Below are 21,110 nucleotides of genomic sequence, written 5' to 3'. Positions count from 1 at the left end.
TTCGGTTTTTTTTATTTTTATGAACATGGATTACTATTTTTTTTATATAGCACTTCATTTCATTTAACGATTTTGAGTTAGTCTTATTAGTTATACCTAATATTGTACAATGGCGAATTTTATTGTTGTTAGGGCGAGTTGTTGTGAAAAAGTGTTGAAATCCGTAAAATTTGAAGAAATAGGTATTCATACATACATTCAAATATAATACCTTCTCTTGATTTTCTGAACCCCCAGTGAAAAGGACAATGAACTGCCACTGGTGTGCATTATAATCTGCCACTTTAACTAAATGAATACTTGCCCAGTTTTTGGTGTGGCAGATTAGTTAGAGAGCACTGTATTTAATTATGAATATTTATTTCCATCAAAAATAAAAGTAAATTACTAAAAATAAATTGTTGCCACCATCACCAGTTGACAAACTTATACTATACATATAGAATTTGAAAACCAATTTTACTATAAGCCAAAGACCATAATATGTAGGTACTTACTAGCTACCAGGCTAAGGTGTGAGCTACCATGCTCATGCTGTATGACCTGGGGAACAGTGTCACGAATGGTGCCTCCGAGAAACAGGGTCACATCTCGGAGTATTTAGACCTTACCCTAGCACTCGGGGCTCTGCTGGTGGACCTTCTATTTCCCTAGATACTCGTGGGACAAAAATTGGACCATTCGAAAACTCCCTCTTCCCTTGTGGGGCCTTCAGGGAACCAAGGAGGAGTGGAGAGACGAGGCCCTCTTCCCTCGTAAGGCCTTCAGGGAACCAAGGGGGAGTGAACTCTTCCGTCATGGGGTCTTCAGGGAACCAAGGAGGAGTGGAGAGACGAGGCCCTCTTCCCTCGTAAGGCCTTCAGGGAACCAAGGGGGAGTGAACTCTTCCGTCATGGGGCCTTCAGGGAACCAAGGAGGAGTGGAGAGACGAGGCCCTCTTCCCTCGTAAGGCCTTCAGGGAACCGAGGGGGAGTGAACTCTTCCGTCATGGGGCCTTCAGGGAACCAAGGAGGAGTGGAGAGACGAGGCCCTCTTCCCTCGTAAGGCCTTCAGGGAACCAAGGGGGAGTGAACTCTTCCGTCATGGGGCCTTCAGGGAACCAAGGAGGAGTGGAGAGACGAGGCCCTCTTCCCTCGTAAGGCCTTCAGGGAACCAAGGGGGAGTGAACTCTTCCGTCATGGGGCCTTCAGGGAACCAAGGAGGAGTGGAGAGACGAGGCCCTCTTCCCTCGTAAGGCCTTCAGGGAACCAAGGGGGAGTGAACTCTTCCGTCATGGGGCCTTCAGGGAACCAAGGAGGAGTGGAGAGACGAGGCCCTCTTCCCTCGTAAGGCCTTCAGGGAACCAAGGGGGAGTGAACTCTTCCGTCATGGGGCCTTCAGGGAACCAAGGAGGAGTGGAGAGACGAGGCCCTCTTCCCTCGTAAGGCCTTCAGGGAACCAAGGAGTGAACTCTTCCGTCATGGGGCCTTCAGGGAACCAAGGAGTGGAGAGACGAGGCCCTCTTCCCTCGTAAGGCCTTCAGGGAACCAAGGAGGAGTGGAGAGACGAGGCCCTCTTCCCTCGTAAGGCCTACAGGGAACCAAAGGGGAGTGAACTCTTCCGTCATGGGGCCTTCAGGGAACCAAGGAGGAGTGGAGAGACGAGGCCCTCTTCCCTCGTAAGGCCTTCAGGGAACCAAGGGGGAGTGAACTCTTCCGTCATGGGGTCTTCAGGGAACCAAGGAGGAGTGGAGAGACGCCCTCTTCCCTCGTAAGGCCTTCAGGGAACCAAGGGGGAGTGAACTCTTCCGTCATGGGGCCTTCAGGGAACCAAGGAGGAGTGGAGAGACGAGGCCCTCTTCCCTCGTAAGGCCTTCAGGGAACCGAGGGGGAGTGAACTCTTCCGTCATGGGGCCTTCAGGGAACCAAGGAGGAGTGGAGAGACGAGGCCCTCTTCCCTCGTAAGGCCTTCAGGGAACCAAGGGGGAGTGAACTCTTCCGTCATGGGGCCTTCAAGGAACCAAGGAGGAGTGGAGAGACGAGGCCCTCTTCCCTCGTAAGGCCTTCAGGGAACCAAGGGGGAGTGAACTCTTCCGTCATGGGGCCTTCAGGGAACCAAGGAGGAGTGGAGAGACGAGGCCCTCTTCCCTCGTAAGGCCTTCAGGGAACCAAGGGGGAGTGAACTCTTCCGTCATGGGGCCTTCAGGGAACCAAGGAGGAGTGGAGAGACGAGGCCCTCTTCCCTCGTAAGGCCTTCAGGGAACCAAGGGGGAGTGAACTCTTCCGTCATGGGGCCTTCAGGGAACCAAGGAGGAGTGGAGAGACGAGGCCCTCTTCCCTCGTAAGGCCTTCAGGGAACCAAGGAGTGAACTCTTCCGTCATGGGGCCTTCAGGGAACCAAGGAGTGGAGAGACGAGGCCCTCTTCCCTCGTAAGGCCTTCAGGGAACCAAGGAGGAGTGGAGAGACGAGGCCCTCTTCCCTCGTAAGGCCTACAGGGAACCAAAGGGGAGTGAACTCTTCCGTCATGGGGCCTTCAGGGAACCAAGGAGGAGTGGAGAGGAGAGATGAGGCCATTGGAACTCTTCCCTTGTGGGACCTTTAGGGAAAGAAAGGGGAGGCCTTCACGGAACCAAGGGGGATTGGAGAGGAGAGATGAGACCTGGGAAGACACATTGTGGAACCAGAAGACATAGCCACATATACAGCGACAACCTTGGTGAACTTTATTTTTTATTTATTGTTTTTATTTTAGTAATTTGTACATTTAAGTTTACAAATGACTAATTAATTATTACATTCAAATATACTATGTTTTTTTTTTTCTTGCTTGATGTGGCTCCTACACAACATCTTGAACTTTTCAATTGGGGCAGACTTAAGGTTTTCCGGCAGCGCGTTATAATATTTCATCCCTTTATATAATATAGTATTCTGGGTATTCGCTTTGTCCTTCTTTGGTAGCCTAATTTGATTGTACGTCCTAGTTTTATGTTTGTGTATGTCCTTGTTGTATACAATTTTATTCGAAAAATATTTGGGTAGCAGGTTGTTTACAATTTTGTGTAAAAATATCATCGTGTTCAAGGTCAACATCTGTTTCACCGTTAGCCAATTTAGTTCGTTTAACATTTTATTTACTTTTGAATACCTATTTCGTCTGAGTATTGTTCTCATTGCCCTATTTTGGAGAATTTGAAATTTATTTTGCTCTCGGTCGTTACACAGGAAAAGGATAGTTGAGCAGTAATTAAAATGTGGAGCAATAATGGAGTTATAAATGGTGATTGCAGTTTTTTCGGACAGTTTTTGGCGAATTCTTCCCAAAAAAGATATTTTTTTACCAATTTTCTTTTGGATATATTCCGCATGTTTGTTAAAGTTCAGTTTGGAATCTATTATAACTCCCAAGTATTTTATATTGGTAACATTTTCAATAATTTCACCATCAATTTTGATTTTGCTTTCACTGGATGTCTTCTTATAACCAATTACCATACATTTTGTTTTTTTTGTATTTAATTTAAGCTTATTTATTTTTAGCCATCTTGATACATTATCTAGTTCATTATTTAAAATATGTATTAGTTCTTCATAGTTTTCTCCAATTATATATATAAGTGTATCATCGGCAAATAGTCGTACTTTGCATTTTGAAAATATTTTCACCGTGTCATTAATATAGAGTATGAACAATAGAGGTCCAAGGACTGATCCCTGTGGTACTCCTAATTTATTTTCCATTGGTTTTGAAAATTGATTATTAATTTTTGTTACCTGTATTCGGTCTTTCAAATACTCTTTTATTAATTTAATGGCTAGAGTTGAGAAACCAATTTCTTTAAGCTTTCTTATCAATATTTCTCGATCTATGGTTTCGAATGCCCTTTGAAAATCCAAGAATATTGCTAAGATAAATTTATTACTATTCATTCCTTCTTTCCATTCTTCAACGATTACATTTAACGCTGTTTCACAAGAATTATTACATCTGAATCCCGATTGTTCTTGGTATAAAATATTGTGTTCATCTAAGTATTGCAATATTTGTTCTTTTATTATCACTTCAAGTATCTGTTCATATTTCGGTAAGGTGTTTATTGGTCGAAATTCTTCACATTTTCTGGTATTTTTAACCTTTGGGACCGGTATAATGGTAGACAGTTTCCATGACTGTGGAAATTTTCCCTCTTCAATTGTCTGATTAATAATATATAATAGAGTAGATCCAATTACTGGAAAAGCATCTTTTATCAGACTAATAGTTAATCCATCTGAACTATTTTTTGATTTAATTTTGTTTAAAATGTTAAATAAATATTCTGCAGTTATTTTTCTGAAGACCAGTAATTCTTTGTTTGAGTTGTTATTATCATTTGTGGGGTTGAAAACAATGTTGGGTATTAATTTGTTAATTTGAGTGATGCTTTCTATAAAATATTTATTAAAGCTATTAGCCATGTTTTCTTCGTTTATATCTTTTGGGAAGTTTACTATTTTTATGTCGTTTTTGTTATCGCCATGTACTAATTCTTTAATGCTTTTCCAAATTTTTTTGGGATCCCCTTCTTCCGAGTTTATTTTATTTTTTATGTACTCATTATGCGTTCTTTTTATGTCTTTAGAGTATTTATTTCTCATTTTTTTGTAGTTATTCCAATCCATAGTACTATTAGTAAGGAGTGCTCTCTTGTAAAATGTATCTCTATCGTGCTGCATTGTGCGTAGTTCTTTTGTGAACCATTTATTATTGTTTCCTTTACGTATCTTCTGTTCTGGAACTACTTCATCAATGGATTTTTTAATGTTTAATATCATCTGGTCAGCTTTTTTGTTATATTCCATTTGATTTATTTCATTCCAATCAATAGTCTCTAAGGTCTGAATGAAGAGTTCTTTATTGTATCTTTTGTAATTTTTAAATGTTATTACTTGTGTTTCTTTAATGGAGTTGTAGTTTTCTCTGTCATTTAATAGAATTTGAATCATATTATGGTCGGTAATTTTAGGTTTATCTAATACATTAACACATAGGTTAAATTTATTTGAGATAACCAGATCAATCAATGTTTTAGAGGTATTAGTAATTCGTGTGAAATCTTTAACTAATTGTTTCATACCTGCAGTTTGAATAATAGATTTCAGTTTATTTGTGTATATGTCTGCATTTGCTTTAACATTTATATTAAAATCTCCAACTATGATATTAATATTTTCATCTTGCAAATTTTCTATGCTCCATCTTTGAAAATATGTTAAGAAGTCGCATTTACTTGTGTTTGGTGATCTATAAATAACAGTGTATACACCTTTCTTGATTCCTGATTTAATGCTGATGGCTAAAATCCAACAATTTTTTTCATATTGGTGATTTGATATCACTTCATATGGAACTTTATTACTTAAGAGAATCATCACTCCTCCTGTATGTCTGCTATGCGAGTCACAACGGATGGTATTATAATGATCAAATATAATTTCACTATCTTGGATATCTTCAGTCACATGTGTTTCACTCATCATAAGCATAAAAGGTTTCTTCTCTTCTAAAAGTATTTTGACCTCTTCGTAATGTGCTATGATGCTTTGTATGTTCAAGTATATAATTTCATATTTCTCGTAACTTTTGTTTATAAAAAAGAAATTCTGCTCATTTTTGCTTCTAGTTTTCTTTTATAAATTGGGCATTCCTTACTCATGGCTGAGTGACTACAATTTAGTTTCAGTCCTAATCTTTTACTCGTCATTATACAATTGATGCACTGAATATCCTCATCCATGCAATCTTTTACGTCATGATTTTTTGCGCATTTTGGACAAGATTTTAGGTTTCTGCAATCTATAGCCTTGTGGTTGAACCCATTACATTTAAAACATCTCATGATATTTAAATTGTCAAAGACCCTGCATCTGTCCCATCCAATATTTATTTTTTCTGCATTTAACATTCTGTCGTAAGTCTTTCCGTCGACGTCGGCATATATAGTAAAAGTTGTTTGATTTCTTTGGTTTTTTAGTTCTTTCATATATGTCACCTTTATTTTTGAGTTTTGTTCACAGATGGTCTCATTTTGAGTTTTTATTTTTCTCTCTATTTCTTCAAAACTGTATTTTTCAGATAAACCAATAATTTTGACGGATGGGTTTTTTGTTTGAGGAATCTTTACCTCATATTTATCTCCCAGTTTGGCTATCACCTCATCATGAACCTTATTAATATCTGTGGCATTTTTAAATTCTACTATAACCCCTCCATCCTTAAAATTTCTCATGCCGGTAACTCCAAAATTTGCTGGGTCAATATTGTCTTTTATTTCACTCTTTGTTTCATTATTTTCCTGATCCTTCTTTTTTGGTTTTATGATAACAACTGGTTCGTGTTTTTTTACCTTTTCTGCATATGTTTCAGGTAAGATTATTTTTTTAATATCATGTTTAATGTTTTCTAAATTACTGATATATTTTCTGTCACTGTTGATTATATTTTCTTGTAATCTGATGATTTTGTCTTGTAATGAAAGATTTTCTGATTTAATTGCATCTTCTAACTTCGTTATTATGAGTTCTATAGTATTTTTTGTTTTTTGATCCTTGACTGTTTGAATTTTTGAAACTTCATTTTTAAGTTCATCTAGATAGTTCGCTACCGTCATCGTAGTATTTTTGTTTGCACGGTTTTGTAGAATTAAATCGGACGTACTGTGCACATTTCTCACTAGATGGCGTTATACGTTGAAAGTTAGCGAGTTGGTCGTCTTATTATAATTTAATAAAAAATAATAACAATTGCTTTCACTGAGAAGCGAACTCAGCTCCTTGAGAACTCTGACCGCTACCGGAACGGGCAACGCTATCGATGTTATTCTCCAGGCCACGGCCCACTTATCAGCGAGCGTGATAATGTTCGTATATTAAGTGCTACCAGTTTTTAAACAGACAGGTATGGTATTCTGTTAGTTATTTTGCGACAATAACTAGCATTGATCACTGCACAGATTTTAAAATCACTTAAAAAGAGTATTTCGAGGGCGTTTTAGATTAATTAAAGTAGTAGAAAGTACACTAGTCTTTTACATTTTTATATTAATCGATATCTTTGTGATTATTTCGATTTAAAAACTATGAATTTAAAAGATTTTAGTGGAGCAATTTTTTGGCGTGCACACACTTCGTAGTGTAAACAGTTTTAAAAACTTTATAAAAGGGACCGGGTGACTGTTAAAAGAATAAGGAAAAATGGGAGATAGGCCTCACTAAGTGCTCACGGGAACTAAATGTAAACCGTCTCCGCTCTATAAATAATAATACTAGCTACCGGTAATTATTTTATGATTATAAAACTTTATGTACTTATTTATTGTTTTCAAGTTTAATTTGTATACCTTCGTTTTAATTTTAAGTATTTTATTATTTTTAATACATAATATGTATGACGGGATACCCAAAAGAAACCGAACTGATGTTGCGGGGGGCATAGTTTTTGTAGTACCGGCTGCAAAAACCTTGCCCCTTCAATTCAAAAGTTTTATAACCACCTGTGGTCATTATTATTTGTGTACATATTTATATTTATCTGGAATGAAGAAAGCATATTTCGAAATTGGCTTTATTTATCTACATTACAATCCTGAAATCTTAGTGGATATGTAGAAGAATTTTTTATTAATTTAAATTTTATTATTTGTACATATTCCTAAAGATAATGAAGCGCCCCGCTGATGAACAAATTTATAGATTGATTATTTATTATGTTGCATTATAATCACAGACCAAAAAAGAAAATAATATGCATGTGTTACTGAAGGATATTTCAATGAATAGGGAAAATTAAAAGAACTTTTTTTTTAAGACTACTTTATTATTGATTTGAGATTATATTACCATAAATTATGTTGTCACACCAGAGTGAATAATGGGAAGTAGTAGTTTACATCAAGTTACATCATAAATACTTAAGTTCCTTTTACCTGTGGGAATGTACTGGGAATCTCTACCATCGATAAATATTTCACAGATTATTAACTAAATACTTACAATTATTATATTCAATATACCTCCGTAAGGAAACCCCAGAGATGAAAAAAGCTCAAGTGAAACCTCGGAGCATCCTGCGAGGAGTGAAGGTAGAATAAAAAAATAATTTGCGTATAAGGATTTTAAAATGTCAGTAAAAATCAGCAAATGCTATATATGAGCTCACATAATTTGTCTACATATTGGTTTTGGTTTGCACAATAAAATTCTAGTGTACCAACCAAAAAAGTAACTTATTTTATTGATAAAATGAGATGTTATTATGGCATTTGTGGTTATAACAGAATACATTATTACATTCATAAATAATGTATAATCACCATAATAAAATACCCAAAATTTTCAATATTTTTTTTCACATTTGAAACATTTAAGAAAGGTATTCAAGAGACCCATTGATTAAAAGTTACAACAGAGATCACTAACATGCGGTTAAACGGCTAAATTAATTCAATAAAAATACATATACCTTTTTTAAAAATAGTTGCTTCACATTTATGCCAATTCACAGTATGCCAATTCAATGTACGTAATGGAATGACAATCAACCTTCGGCCTTTCCCCCTATTTACCATATCAATAATTAACTTTTACCCAACTAGAAAACATAATTAACACATAAATAAGCATTTGAAAGTAGTGGACTGTTAAAACACCTCATTAATTATAATAAATTAGCAGTCGTCGATAAAAATTAAGTTCCTTGCCACGGTAGATCATTTTTATCCAAACATCAATAAAATACGATTCTGCGTTGGCAAACTGTTGCCGCTAAAGCCAGATAATTCAGCACTCATTCGTAAGTAATGACCTGGAAGGAAAGGTAAGGAAGATCTTACAATTATGTATATTTACTATCTATATTATCACACATATTCAAGACATTAAAATAGAAATTGATAAAATATATTATGAGAAACATTCCACTTTTATGTAGATTACAAAACTAGACTCAAAATGTAACCCTTTTGCGACGCAATCTATCCCATCACGCGGCACATTTTGACACAATGTATGTGTTTTGGTGAAACTTGATGGATCACATTTGCGATATCTGCATACGGGGATAGCCGCTGATGGATCATGTATGCGTCAGTCACATAGATCTGGTTAAATATTAAACTGCTTGGAAGGAAAATATTGATTCAATTACTAATACATACTATCGATTATCTTGCAAAACACATTTAAAAATTTATAATATGACAATTTTGAATGACTATTCGTTGCATTGCTCCAATAATTCAATGGAAATTATTAGCGAACAATAGTGTATCGTAATAATTTATCAATACAAACCTCTGTTTTTTGGTAGCCATCACTGTTCTTAACCTACGATTATCGTTTTAAAGAAGAATAAATCTTGCTTTTCAGGAAATTTTCACAAGGTTACATCTTTCAATGATTTAAAGTTGGCCTACACGAAACAGTCTTATTTAAACATTTTATTTTTATATTACACTTTTTTATACATCTTTAAGAAGTTTTAAAATAATATTTATTTGGAAAACCAATTATTAAATATTTTAAGTCCGCCATCACTTTGTGACTTGGCTCTCGATCCATTATTTAATATGAGCACAGATATGAATGGATCATCCTTTTACGAGGATCGTATTGTCAAGAAATACACACTAAATACAAAAAATTGCTCCAAAAGTATGTCACAAAGATGAATTATGTAAATATACAAGATTATATTTCAATATTTAACCTATCACACATTGGAGACAGTGGAATTAAATTAATAGAAGTGTTCCATAAAATCACTAGTGAGATTATGGGTGACCGGTTATCTCATCAAAATGGCAGTTCAACACATCTACAAAAAGTGATATAGTCATGAAAAGTGATGGAACAAAAACTAGGTTAAATAGGTTCATAGGTAACAATTTAACCTAGTTTTTGTTTCATCACTTTTAATGACTCTTGTATATCACTTTTTAAAGGTGTGTTTAATTGTAATTTTGATGAAATATCATGGAACCGCGATTATGTTATCATATTATTTAGGTTACACCAGTACCCGAGCACTTTAATTCAACTGAATCGCTGCATCAGCTTGTGAAATATTGGAAAATACTTCTTTAATGCATAATCTCATATAAAAAAAAAGAATCGGCCTTTGGATTTTTTGCTGTTTAATACAAAACAATACTTAAAAATTTACATATTATGGCGACCAAAATGATTTTTTTTATAGTGGAATATTAATGACCTCAAATTTGAATATTTAATCATTGAAATATTAACGACTCTCAAATGAAAGATGTGAAATAGAAAAGATTCAGTGGCATCTAGGAATTGAAACTCTTCTTTGCGGGGAAGAATCTTGCAAGCTAGCAGCCAAAAAATATGCATTAAGAAAATGTTGAAGTATGATACAGTTAAAAATGACGTAAATTGATATGGTCGAATTAGCTCAGTGGTCAGAGCACTTCTCCGGCAAGGGGGTTTAATTCTTAGATGCAACTGAATCTTTTTCTGTCTTTTCTCTTTCACATAATTCATTTGAGAGTCGATAATATTGTCTTCAATGATTAAAATGAATTTTCATTATAATGTTGGATATATTTTTTTAACCAGACATTACAACAATATTTCTTATTGTTAAAATTTATTATTTGAAGAATTAAATGTACATACATGTATAAAAAATTATTGTTTGAGGAAATAAATGTACATACATAAATAAAATTAATTCTTTGAAGAAATAAATGCTTTCAAATTAAAGTTATTGTTTGAAGAATTAAATGCTTACAAATAAAAGTTATTGTTTGAGGAATTAAATGTACATACATAAATAAAAGTTATTGTTTGAGGAATTAAATGTACATACATAAATAAATTTTATTGTTTGAAGAATCAAATGCTTACAATAAAAGTTATTGTTTGAGGAATTAAATTATACTATTAAGTTGTAGTAGTAATAAGTAAATACTGCAAATTTATGAGGGGATTCCATGCATTATTGCTTAGTAAATAATTTGAAAATATATTAAACTGTATCAATTATTATCATACTGCTTTTAAAATTGGATTGTTGATTGAGCACACACGAGTGAGAACAATTCAATTACAAAAACTGCAAGGGAACTACGAAATTATGTAAACGTAACATCTGTAAATACTACATTTCAATAATATGCAGTAAGACAGTGTAAAATGAGGTAAATTATTTTGCATTCTGAAAATGTATTTAGGATTTAGTTAAAACTTCAGATGACTATAAAACATCAAAGAACTCGTTGGCGTTAGGCGGTTTAAGTTTGCCACTGTTGGTGGCACTGTGGTGGATCACAGTTACATCGTCAACATTGCTATCATCTAGATTCAGGAGATTATCATCATTGGCTCGCTCCGAGGAACTGGTTCCGGGTAGATCCAGGTCTAGTATTTCTATATCATCTTTTGCCAAGAAACTATCCTTCAGACCGTAAGCTTCTCTCTTATTATTATCCAAAAACTTTTTTTGTTCAATATCAAATATCTCCATTTCTTCGTCTTCAGAATCTATGGAGAGCGGCAAATTAGATAATTCTAAATTGTCATCGTTTTCGTTTGACAATAAAACCCCGTATTTAAATTGCTGATTGTCATTTGTGTAAAAGGAGCTCTCATGTTCTCTGTTTTGCTTCTTTTTCCTGGAAATAAAATATAGATCTATAATTATAATTATTGTCATCAATAGATATAGTCAATTTTTTGCAACTTCTCTGAGGAATTACAATGATTTATTTTTGGGGTATTTACACCGTGTTCGCTTCCTCTTTCTTTAGCCAAAGTTTTGGACAGCTTTACAGTGTTCATCATTAGGGCAGATGTGTAGATTATGGTGAAGTGTGTGATTATGTATGTAAAAGTAGGTATACCGTGTTGCGCAGACAATTTTTTGAATATTCTAAACAGATCATTGATATTTTTAATAGAGACAATGTGGTTAAGCTTAACAGTTCTTGGTATCTGGTACTTGACAGCTAAACCAAAACTAAACGACGAAAACCACATTAATTTAACTAATTAAACTGAAATGTCGGCCCTAAGAGGATTGACATGCGTAATACGGTATCGCTTCTATATACATAATAACAATATCACCACAATCTACACATTTTACAATTTACACACTATCCGAAATGTTGGCTAAAGAAGGAGTAGAATAATACCTCTGGCCTCTCTCTGAGGAAGTTATGAAAGAAAGAAAATATGTTACCTGTATATTTTGTAGGCCATATACGACATGGAGAAGAGGCCAAGAGTTCCGAAGACGATGAATCCCCGCTTCTTTGCACCGGACTTGGGTAGATCCTTCTCGCCCACAGCAGAGGCGGTGAGATTGCCGCCATTGCTGGTTAAAGTCACGTTGTGGGTATCAGTGGAGTTGGTGACTTTTGGAATGTCCACAGGAACTTTGTCAGCTATTTTAATGGTATCATTTTGCACACTTGTAGGAACATTAGATTCCAATTTCGTTCCTGAAAGTCAAATAATAAGGCAAACATTATTTTTTTCATTTACTGATTTCATTAGCACTGTACCAAAATATAACTAGTCATTGGAAATAACAGCTAGATGCCGTCAACGACCAACACTATTAACAAAAATTTGCGTTAGCATTTGGGACAAAATAATTGATAATAAGAGTAACTGCATACACTAACTAACCATCGTGCCGCTTCTCCCCAGGGGTAGGCAGAGAGGACGGACTGCCAAACAACTTGGTCTTGCTCCTTCATACATCGTTTCATACATACACTTCTGTTATTCTGACTCTTGACATGACCCATCTAGTATTTGGTTCCCTTGGTTGTGCCATGTTTTCCTCAGGCGTCCCCGACTTCTTTCATTCACATTCTCATCATATATTCTTATTACACTCTTTTCTTTCTTCATCCACTTTACATGCCTAAACCATCTAATTGTCCCTTTCTTTAATCTTATATTCAATTCAACATTGTAATATATTTTCTATAAATGTGTAACATTAGTTTTTTAATAAACATTTTTTTTTATCATATACAGGTGGGGCAAAAGTGATCACCCTATTGGAAAACGCTATAACTTTTGCAAATGGAGCCAAACGTCAATTCGGTTTTGACATTTGTGAAGAAAACAAAAGCAGAATACAAATTGACAAGACATGAATCGGTTTACTCCGCAAGAATGCGGAATAACAAGCAGTACCAAAGTTTATCATGAAAAAAAAAATTACAGCAAAAGAACATCGGGTGATTACTTTTGCCCCACCCTGTATTATAATGGAATTAATAAATGACAACCCAGCAGGTAATAGATGTAATCTTTATAATCCAACAATTTTTATGATGGAATAACTTATTGCGTAAAACCTCAAATTTTAATATTTAATCAATGAAGACAATCTTCCACTCTCAAATCAAAAATGTGAAATAGAAACGACACGAAAATGATTAGATCGCATTTGGGAATTGAACCCATGAACCCAACCCTCGGCCTTGTTGGTATGGTCGAATTAGCTCAGTTGTCAGAGCAATGTCCCGGCTAGGAGAGGTCCTGGACTTCCCAGATGCCACTGAGTCTTTTTCTGTTTTATATTTGTCATTTAAGTGGGTGTACGCACTGCGGTTAAATGCAGCAGTTTTGGAATAGCAGAAAATGCCTAACAGCGTACAAACTCGCACTGCGGCAGGCATTTTTAATTAATTCTATTTCAGTACCACGATTAGTGATATTCCCCAGAATAAATTCCCGGGAATTTATTTCTGGGGAATATTCCCCTGGACGGGGAATTTTAATTTTAATATACCCACATATGGTACATATAGAGCAGGATAGATCCATAAAAACTATTCCCATATATATAGGAATAGGATCCAAGAGAAAAATAGAGGGGGGGGGGGGGGGGCATAAGTGGTAGGGAAGTCCCTAGATCAGGGGATGTCGTCTTAGATAACGTCTAAGAAGTGTAGAAACCATTTTATTAAAAATAAAATAAATTTTCCCCATTTTCGGGAATTTATTTCAGGTCGGGGAATATTCCCGGGTCTACATCACTAACCACGATGAAATAGAATTAAGAGGTTAATATTGATATATTCAATGATTCAATTTGTATATTGTCTACCCAATTAATGCCAGAATATTGTAGCAAAGTAAAGTATTCAAATGAGTTAATGATAGCTTCAGTCATTTGTATATTGTCTACCCAATCAATGCCAGAATATTGTAGCAAAGTAAAGTATTCAAATGAGTTACAGATAGCTTCAGTCATTTGTATATTGTCTACCCAATCAATGCCAGAATATTGTAGCAAAGTAAAGTATTCAAATGAGTTACAGATAGCTTCAGTCATTTGTATATTGTCTACCCAATCAATGCCAGAATATTGTAGCAAAGTAAAGTATTCAAATGAGTTACAGATAGCTTCAGTCATTTGTATATTGTCTACCCAATCAATGCCAGAATATTGTAGCAAAGTATTCAAATGAGTTACTGATGGCTTCAGTCATTTGTATATTGTCTACCCAATCAATGCCAGAATATTGTAGCAAAGTAAAGTATTCAAATGAGTTACTGATGGCTTCAGTCATAGAGTCACAAAAAAACTTGTTTAATTTAAGAAGTAAACAAATCCAAGGTTACACTTGTACTATGAACATATTGAAGAAAACGCAAATCACATCATTGCCTAATTTTTAAAACCAAATAATTAATTTACAGGGTATCGGAAATGATTAACAATGATTTGCAATATGACATTCTTTGGTCAGTTTTTTTTACACAGCGCAATATTATTTTGATTATGCGCTATTATAAACAAAATGATTTCAGACATAAGTAAAATTAACGACATACCATTTATCTCTGACACAAGCAACTGTTTCTTCACAGATGTAGTCTTTTCATCAGAAGAACTGACACTGACAGAAGGTTCAATGGGATCATGATCGGTGTTTACGGCGGAGATTGGTTCGATCTTCAGACTTGTTGGTGTAACAATCTGACTGACCCCGCTGACCGGTAAAGCACTATCATTCGATTGTCGTTTCTCTACGACTTCCCCTCTAACCGTCCCGGAATTCGCCGTATCAAGAGAATTATTATTTTTGATTGGATTCTGGAATATCGTCGCCTCGGGAGGTCCATGGTCATCGCACAACACGGAATTTAATATTTGTAATACTGCAAAGAAAATGTGAATGTTACAACGAAATAAATGCATCGGAATGCTTGGATTATACTATTCTTTATACACAGTATATCACCGGGGTCTTTATATTATTAAATTTGACATTTCATGTGTCAAAACATGATTCACACCAAATTCCCGGCACGTTGTTGGCTGTCAAACCAGTGCTGCCATTACAAAAATATAATACCAATGTAAGAATTATTACACAGCACGTAAGTACCACAACTTTTTTGTACAATATTTTGGTACAAGCTTCTGTTCCAGTCAGAGGTCGACCTTCATCACGATGATCTTTGTTTTGTAGAGTAATAAAAAATAGTGAATTCCCCTTGTGCAGTCATGAAAATAGTTAAACAATGTTTGGTGACTTCTCCTCTATATATTAAATTTGCTTCTTTTACCGCATTCGTCATTTCTGTATGATCTTGAATTTTTTTTCTCCTTTTGTAACAGTTTTTCTATTTAAATTCGTTGAAAGAACTCTACAAAGGTTTTTAAAAAAGATTAATGAAACTTAATCAAGTTTACTTCTCTAAAAAAGCTAGTAAAAAAATTGTGAATGTTTCAAAGAACCCGTATATCCGTAAAAATAAAACAAAATTGGGAAGCATACGACTTTGAAGTCTGAACATGAATTATAATTAGGTATATTGATAACTACAATTACTGTTTCAAGATTATTTTTGTAAATTAGGTGTTGATATTTACCGGAACCAGCGGAACAATGCCAAATGTGGTAAGAAACGGAGAACGGACTTTACGTATCTACTCGTAGTTACTAAACAACCTAACACAGCCTGCTAAGTGTTTTTTCGCACTCTGAAATGAAGTGAAAATGTATTTCTTTTAACTTTTCATATGTTTCATTACTACTACCTACTTAAATAAACCATTATAGGTTTTCAAATCGTTTTCCTGGCTTTGTAACTTTGACCTCTGCAACGAATATAAAAAGTAATGGATCCATTATAAGCGCTCAAAAAGAAGAAGAAGATTACTTATACGGAAATATATACGTATGTAAATACGAATTGTAGAGGGAGCGCGCTAATATATTAAAAAAAATAATGGGTAAGTGACTATTGTGAAAATCTTTAATAAAACACGAATTATTTAAAATAGAGCAAGAGTCTCTCGCTATCTGAGTTAAGTAGCATTTAAGAAAACGCTGTGAATTTTCCATAATTCTCCAATCTTCCATATAATTTTGAAATTTGCCAATTTAAACAAATTTAATATATAAATTCAATTTCCATCTCTCCATAATTTTAAATGATTACCTACCCTTGAAGGGTGAAAGCCAGAAACATAAAAAAATGTAGTTTTTTTTAAAGCTTAAAATTTAAAGTGTTGGAAAGTGTGTTATATTTCGGTAGCAATTCGGAATACGGGGTCGTGCAATTTTCGGATTCTAAAAACTATTAATGTAATTTTTATAACAATAATTTAATAATATTTTAAATAAATAATTTTTTAATAATAATTGTTATAATTTTAATTTTCATATTTTCAGAGAGAAATCATTTTCCTCTGGGCATGTGTCGACTTCGGGAAAGCTCTTTTTTAGGAATAGAAGGAGCGATCCTGGTCTTGAAGAGATACAACACATTGTAGAGCTGTTGAACACAAGAAAAAGTCGTAAAATCAACCAGTTCTCAGTGAAAAATATGAATCATGTTTTTTTTACATTATCTCTTTATCATTATATTTGTATTACCTATGTCATCCACCGAAGTTGATTATTTTAAGTTTATTATATGTCTATTCTGTTTTGTACAGCTTAGTTAACATCGTATTATGTAATTTAAATTTATCATCTAAGTTTAAAATTATTTTGTACCTCAATTAATGAAATTTCACACCTTATAAACCATAATGACGCCACTTCCCAATTCAAAGACGAGAAATAATTTCTCGAGCAGTTTCGTTAAAATATATACATATTTTTTTTGGCAATTAGCCTCGAAATATCTGTATTTTTAAATTATTGTAATATGTTTGAATATTATATAAAAAAAAATTAGCCTCTTAGAAGCTGGACGTACTGTACAGGACCCGCAGATACTTTAATAGTATGAAACTGCTGACCCTGTACCAATCGCAAGTGCGTCCCACTGTTGAATTTGGCAGCCACCTCTAGTCTGGAGCCCCAATATACCTGAAAAAATGTGGAAAGATTTGCCGACCTCTGTGTTTCCTCCCTCTTACAATGTTCACTTCTTCCTCGCCATAAAAAGATCCCCACACAGCATACCCAAAGATGAAATAGAAATACCTTACCGGAAATGTATCGTGTGGAGTTAATGTACAAAATAAAATCTGAAGTCTAGAATGCAATCGGTAAGTGTTTTTCAGGTATTTTGGGGCTTCCGGACAGAAGTTCCTGCCAAAGTCAATGTGAGGCGAAGTTAATAAAACAATAAATGTTACTTTTAATATTAACAAAAAAGATTTGAATAACAAAAAATAATAGGAAAATGTGATGGTGGATGATATCAATATCCTTGAATGCTAGAATCTAAATGACGGAATTCCTTGAGGTGTAAATCCTGCCCCTCCCCAACACCCTCCTCAATTAATTATTGCTGCAAAATCCACTAATCACTACTCATCCCTCCATCAAGGAATTCCAATTATTTTATCATATAAATTCCAATATTTCACCAATAATGTGTTATATTGACTTACGGGTAGGTAGTCAAATACGTAATATTCTATTTATTATTTATTACTGTTCTTATATCATTCTGTTTCAAATTAAACACGTAACATATTTAATATCCTAGGATCTATACTGCTCTTCCATTATAAGCAATGACTTTTGGATGGATCTCTTTACTTTGAAAGAGTTATAATTTAATAATGAATTTTAAAGAAAATAGTGATTCTGAAAATTAACAAAAAAAACTACAAAATAAACTAAAAAAGAAATACCTAATGATCTATGTATGGTTCGAAGAATTTTAAGCGATACATTTTATGATTCGCCGCTAAATCACAATATGTCCCATTAACCTAATGGATTGGAAGTTTTACAGTAAAAGTTAAAAGTAAAAAGCTTCCGTTAAATCACGCGTAAAAGTTTATCAGAGCTTTGAGCAGACAGCTGTTAGTTTGACGAAAAGTTCCCTCTTTCCCTCGCGGCGCGTCTTAAAGCTCGGGGTAGGGCGTCGCGGTGCCAGTTTTATTTCGACGTCGGCGGAGGACGGACGTCCTAACTTGACACAACACCAGCCAGACGAACATCGTATTAAAGTTCGATTATGAAAATTTTGATAAGAAACTTTAATATAAGTTCCAAACTTTAGAATGGTCGAGAATCATTGAAAAATATTAAAATCACGATTAAAACATACTTTAATAAAAAAATTGTTTAAACAAAATTTGTGACTTGTAAAATAATTGTTGTAATATTTAAATGAAACGATAATATAATTGTTCAAAAAGTTTTAACAATGAGAAACCACGCGAACGTCAAGAGAGTTCCTTTTTCTTTTGAGAAAAGAACGAGACGGAAGATTTGGGAAAATTATAATCTTTTCTGAGTAGGCAATAATTAAAAACAATATTGATAGTTTATGATATTTTTCCTAATTTATCGTGAAAGTGCCTTGAAAGTTGATCCAAAAATATTTTTACCATAATTAGACTACTTCCCCAAAATTCTTAAATTGTAAACAAAGTACTTTGAAAATAAGTTCTGAGAAATTTAATTAATAATACCTTTCTACTGAATGTAGATGTAAATTGGTGGTACGCACATCCCTTATTTAATGAAAAGGGTAAACTAATCTCAAGTGAAAAGCAAAGTTTAATTTTGAATGTCACGATTTCAGTGTATCATAACATAAGTCGTTAAAAAAACCGTAATCAAAAATGTTAATTGTATTTGCAAGACCGTTTAGGTTTGAAATGCCAGTGATGTGCGGAGTTGACATTTGAGTGGAGTGAGTCCATGTGGAGGCTTGCGGGGAGAGTCAGTAGATAGGCACAGTGGTTACGTGGTTCAGGTTCTGACATTCGTGGAAATGGGCAGCGCCAAGCACATCACTGAGGTGACCTTTGAGAAGGAGAGCCTGCTGGGCACTGTGAAGCGCGGCTGGAAGACTGTGCGGCTGCGAGCCGCGCTCGGCCACGTGGGGCTGCTCATGGCACTTATGCTCTACACGGCTGGGGGCGGCATGGCAAGTACTAGTAAAATGACATAACTTGGGATTATTACTTCATCAGTAGCATGTTGGCAGCGGTTGATATGAGCTCCCGAGGACTACTCATGGCTCTCATGCTCTGCACGGTTGGGAGCGGCATGGCAAGGACTAGTAACATGACATGATTTGGGCTTAATACCTTATCGACGGTTGATGTGGGCACTTGGACTGTTCATGGCACTTATGCTCTACACGGCTGGGGGCGGCATGGCAAGTACCTTCTAGTAACAAGATATGATTTGGACTTATTACCTGATCAGTTATCAATACGCCCGCGGATTTTTTATTATATGTCTTATGTGAAACCTCGCAAGAGTCCCAACTGCTTCCAACCATCTTGAGATAGTGAGACTATGGCATCCCTAATCAGGTTATTTGTGAGGCTTAATGTAGTGGGGAGGGGAAGTAGATGGGCAGAGGAAGGTTGGGAAGTACTTGGATATTCAGATCTGGTCACCAAACACGGCCAAAGCTATTTCAAGCAACGTTTCATCTCTGAATGGTGTTCTTACACCAGGGTGATACTGAGAGTATATTCCACTCTGGAACTTTCCGCAAATATATTACATTTTATTTCAAATAAGTAATTTGTGAAATAACACTTAAATTAACACAGGAGGCCCTGAGGAAAATTATTTGCCTCACAACGTATGTCATCTTTGGGGATGCTGTATCGCTGTATTTAAAGGAAAGGAAGGGGAGGAAGTTCTGGGAAGGAAATAGGTATGAGGAGTGTGAAGGAATCTGCATGTCAAGGTGTCCAGGAGTGAGGACGTATGAAATCATCCTTCTCTCTGCGGTGCAAGGCAATGATAGTTATATATAAGTCATGGAAAGTGATGAAACAAATACTTTATTAACTGGGTTAAGTAGGTTAGGTTAGATTAGGTTTAATTTTTTTTCATCGTTTCTAATGACTTTATATCACTTTTTAAAGGTGTGTTGAACTGTCACTGTGTTGAGTTATCATGGAACCGACCCGGGCACCCCTGTTAAGTCATCAAACGTACCGAACCGCTTGGGGTGACCTATAGAAGGTGTCGGTTATCAAATTAATGATTTCCGAGGCAGCGGTATCTATATCAGCCTCCAAAATTATATTGACTTATCAGCAGCATCATGGCAGTGGTTTCTGGTGGCTGATGACTAACAGCTGACGGCTCTCAAGCTATCCCATTTGCTAGTGGGTGGAATGGAAAGCAACATGACACGGGCTAATTGTTTTATCAGTAGACTCTTGGTAGTTGTCGGCTCCTCGTTGGTGACAAATTTGCCGTGGGAATTGTCACGAAATCAACATTGTTTTTTTTTTTTTTTTTAAATAAATATTTGTAATTATTATTTTTTTGGTAAACTAATGTTTAAGACAAGATTTTTTATGCATAGTACAAAGGGTAACAATTATTTTATAAGCAATAATTATTAGCCTGAAACACTCATCCACATTGAAAAATCTCCTGATAAAAGATACATGACGCCAACGGGACTTGAACCCGTGTCCTTTCGATTTCCGGTCGACAGCTCTGACCACTGAGCTATGGCGGCTTATTTATTATCCGCGAAATAATTCAATATATACTAGTGTTTCATTCAATAATTACTGCTTGTTATATTTTTTCACCTGAAACAACCAACTTTATTTTATATGAGAAAGGCATTGTAAGTGCTAACTCTCTCACTAGATGGCGTCGAGACAAATTGTCTACATTTTTTGGTGAGAA

At 35.2% G+C, this 21,110-nt stretch overlaps 2 protein-coding genes across 3 annotated transcripts in view; one reads left to right on the top strand and one right to left on the bottom strand.

The window, feature by feature from the left end:
* Positions 1-7,828: 7,828 nt before the first annotated feature.
* Positions 7,829-15,337, bottom strand: LOC149423654 (uncharacterized). The gene is made up of 3 exons (XM_089632059.1): positions 14,845-15,337; positions 12,224-12,485; positions 7,829-11,654 (listed from the first exon to the last, which is right to left on the bottom strand). The coding sequence occupies exons 1-3, from the start codon at positions 15,209-15,211 to the stop codon at positions 11,237-11,239; spliced, it is 1,047 nt and encodes a 348-aa protein (XP_089488185.1). The 5' UTR covers positions 15,212-15,337; the 3' UTR covers positions 7,829-11,236.
* Positions 15,338-18,386: 3,049 nt separating this feature from the next.
* The window catches only part of LOC149423652 (TWiK family of potassium channels protein 7), a 96,363-nt gene continuing 93,639 nt past the window's right edge, over positions 18,387-21,110 (top strand). For both annotated transcript variants that reach the window (XM_089632061.1, XM_089632062.1), the window contains exon 1: positions 18,387-19,365. In XM_089632061.1, coding sequence (XP_089488187.1) covers positions 19,210-19,365 — 156 coding nt within the window. In that variant the 5' untranslated portion in view covers positions 18,387-19,209. The remainder of the gene's footprint in view (positions 19,366-21,110) is intronic.

The sequence above is a fragment of the Hesperophylax consimilis genome, chromosome 5, assembly GCF_061612785.1.
Source record: "Hesperophylax consimilis isolate HC1 chromosome 5, BYU_Hcon_1.0, whole genome shotgun sequence".
Lineage (NCBI taxonomy): Eukaryota > Metazoa > Arthropoda > Insecta > Trichoptera > Limnephilidae > Hesperophylax > Hesperophylax consimilis.
The sequence above is the reverse complement of the archived record's forward strand: the minus strand, read 5'-3'. Positions and strand labels throughout refer to the sequence as shown.

Bases quoted from the DNA above. Each gene is read 5' to 3' on its own strand.
- LOC149423654 (XM_089632059.1), bottom strand. From the start codon at position 15,211: ATGCATTTATTTCGTTGTAACATTCACATTTTCTTTGCAGTATTACAA. The intron at 12,486-14,844 runs GTATGTCGTTAA...TTTGACTTTCAG, and splicing joins GCTTGTGTCAGAGATAAATG to GAACGAAATTGGAATCTAAT. The intron at 11,655-12,223 runs GTAACATATTTT...TTTTATTTCCAG, and splicing joins ATGGCCTACAAAATATACAG to GAAAAAGAAGCAAAACAGAG.